The sequence below is a fragment of the Cryptosporidium hominis genome, assembly GCF_000006425.1.
Source record: "Cryptosporidium hominis TU502 chromosome 1 CHRO011045, whole genome shotgun sequence".
NCBI classification, from domain to species: Eukaryota; Apicomplexa; class Conoidasida; order Eucoccidiorida; family Cryptosporidiidae; genus Cryptosporidium; species Cryptosporidium hominis.
In genome coordinates, this window is record NW_666501.1 from 1 (window position 1) to 1,308 (window position 1,308).

Genomic DNA, 1,308 nt, shown 5'->3' on the forward strand with positions numbered 1-1,308 from the left:
AAGTGTGCAAACACTAGGATGAGGTAAAGTAATTATAGTTAAGTTTCTTTCCAAGCCAGTATTTGTATCTGGAAATACTACAAACTTTTTGTTTTTGTATTCCATTATTAATTTTTTATTACCGACATTTATATTTTTACTTTTTTAGCTAGTTATAATTTAAATATTTGGCGCCAAAGTATTATTTTATTTATTACTATAGAAGATTACTTTTGATATAATCAATGCAATATAATAAAGAAGGATTTATAGGAATCCAGAGCAATTAAGAAACGTATACTACAAGCGAAATTAGTTGAAAAATAGAGATCCTACAGTCTTTTGAATATCAAAGATGAGCACGTAGGAAGTTTAATTAAACTTAGATTGGCTCTTTTTGTACACTAGATTATTTTTCTACATGCATAAAATAATAAATATTATATGTATAAAAAATAGAAAATGAAAATTAGCTTTTAGAAAATGGATTTAAAGGAAAAAAAAAAGAAAAGATAGTCATGATAAAATTATGAAATCTATTCTGGCAGATTATACTATAAATTATGGATATCTTTGACCCTAGGACCAAAACAATTACAAAAGTCGAAGAATGTGCAAAGAGAAGATCTTGCAGTTTTGTCAGTATAATTTTTATTTTTCACTGAACCAGTTAGCATACCGTTATTAATTACTCTGGTAGTGCTTAAATTATCTTCACTTAAACATGGAGGATTTAAATCAATGCTTTTCATTGTAAGAGTGCATAGTGGATTTCTGTCATTTGAACTTATTAATTGGTTGCTATTCCAGCCTATATTATTGTTAGTATTTCTTAAGCCTTTAAATGCTTGATTTGCGCCTCTTTGAGCTTGCAAAGTAGTTACTGTATATGATAGACTTGGGGATCTACCCCTCCTATTACATTCAGCAATAGATCTAGCCGAAGGAATTGTAGAAACTTCAGATGTAGTAGTTTCTAATGTACGGTTAACTGGAGATAGTGACCTCTCGAAAGTTGTCTGTTCCGCACTTGAATTTAAATCACGAAAACTGCCACTACTGCAACTATATTCTGAAGCTGCTCTTCCATGTATATATGAATTGACTACATATCCAGACTGTCTTGCTGTAGATTGAAGCATAAATTCGTCATGGTCAAATTTTGATAGAGAAGACCTATAATTTACCAACTCATTTCTATCTTCTGGACTCGTATAGAATCTAAAAGTTGAATCATCCAGATCGTTCATTCTTTCTGAATTCTCCAAAAAATGATTATCCTTTAGATAATCTACTGCTTTACTCCATATATATAAATATATGATATAT

The 1,308-nt window shown here is 29.7% G+C and overlaps 2 protein-coding genes across 2 annotated transcripts; both read right to left on the minus strand.

Annotated features, from left to right (window-relative positions):
* Positions 1 to 105, minus strand: Chro.10123 (hypothetical protein; the record flags this gene model as incomplete). The annotated part of the gene is made up of 1 exon (XM_659875.1): positions 1 to 105. A coding segment is annotated over one exon (105 nt), but the record flags the coding sequence as incomplete, so codon positions are not given.
* Positions 106 to 533: 428 nt separating this feature from the next.
* On the minus strand, positions 534 to 1,229 carry Chro.10122 (hypothetical protein). The annotated part of the gene is made up of 1 exon (XM_659876.1): positions 534 to 1,229. The coding sequence occupies one exon, from the start codon at positions 1,227 to 1,229 to the stop codon at positions 534 to 536; it is 696 nt and encodes a 231-aa protein (XP_664968.1).
* Between the last annotated feature and the right edge of the window lie 79 nt (positions 1,230 to 1,308).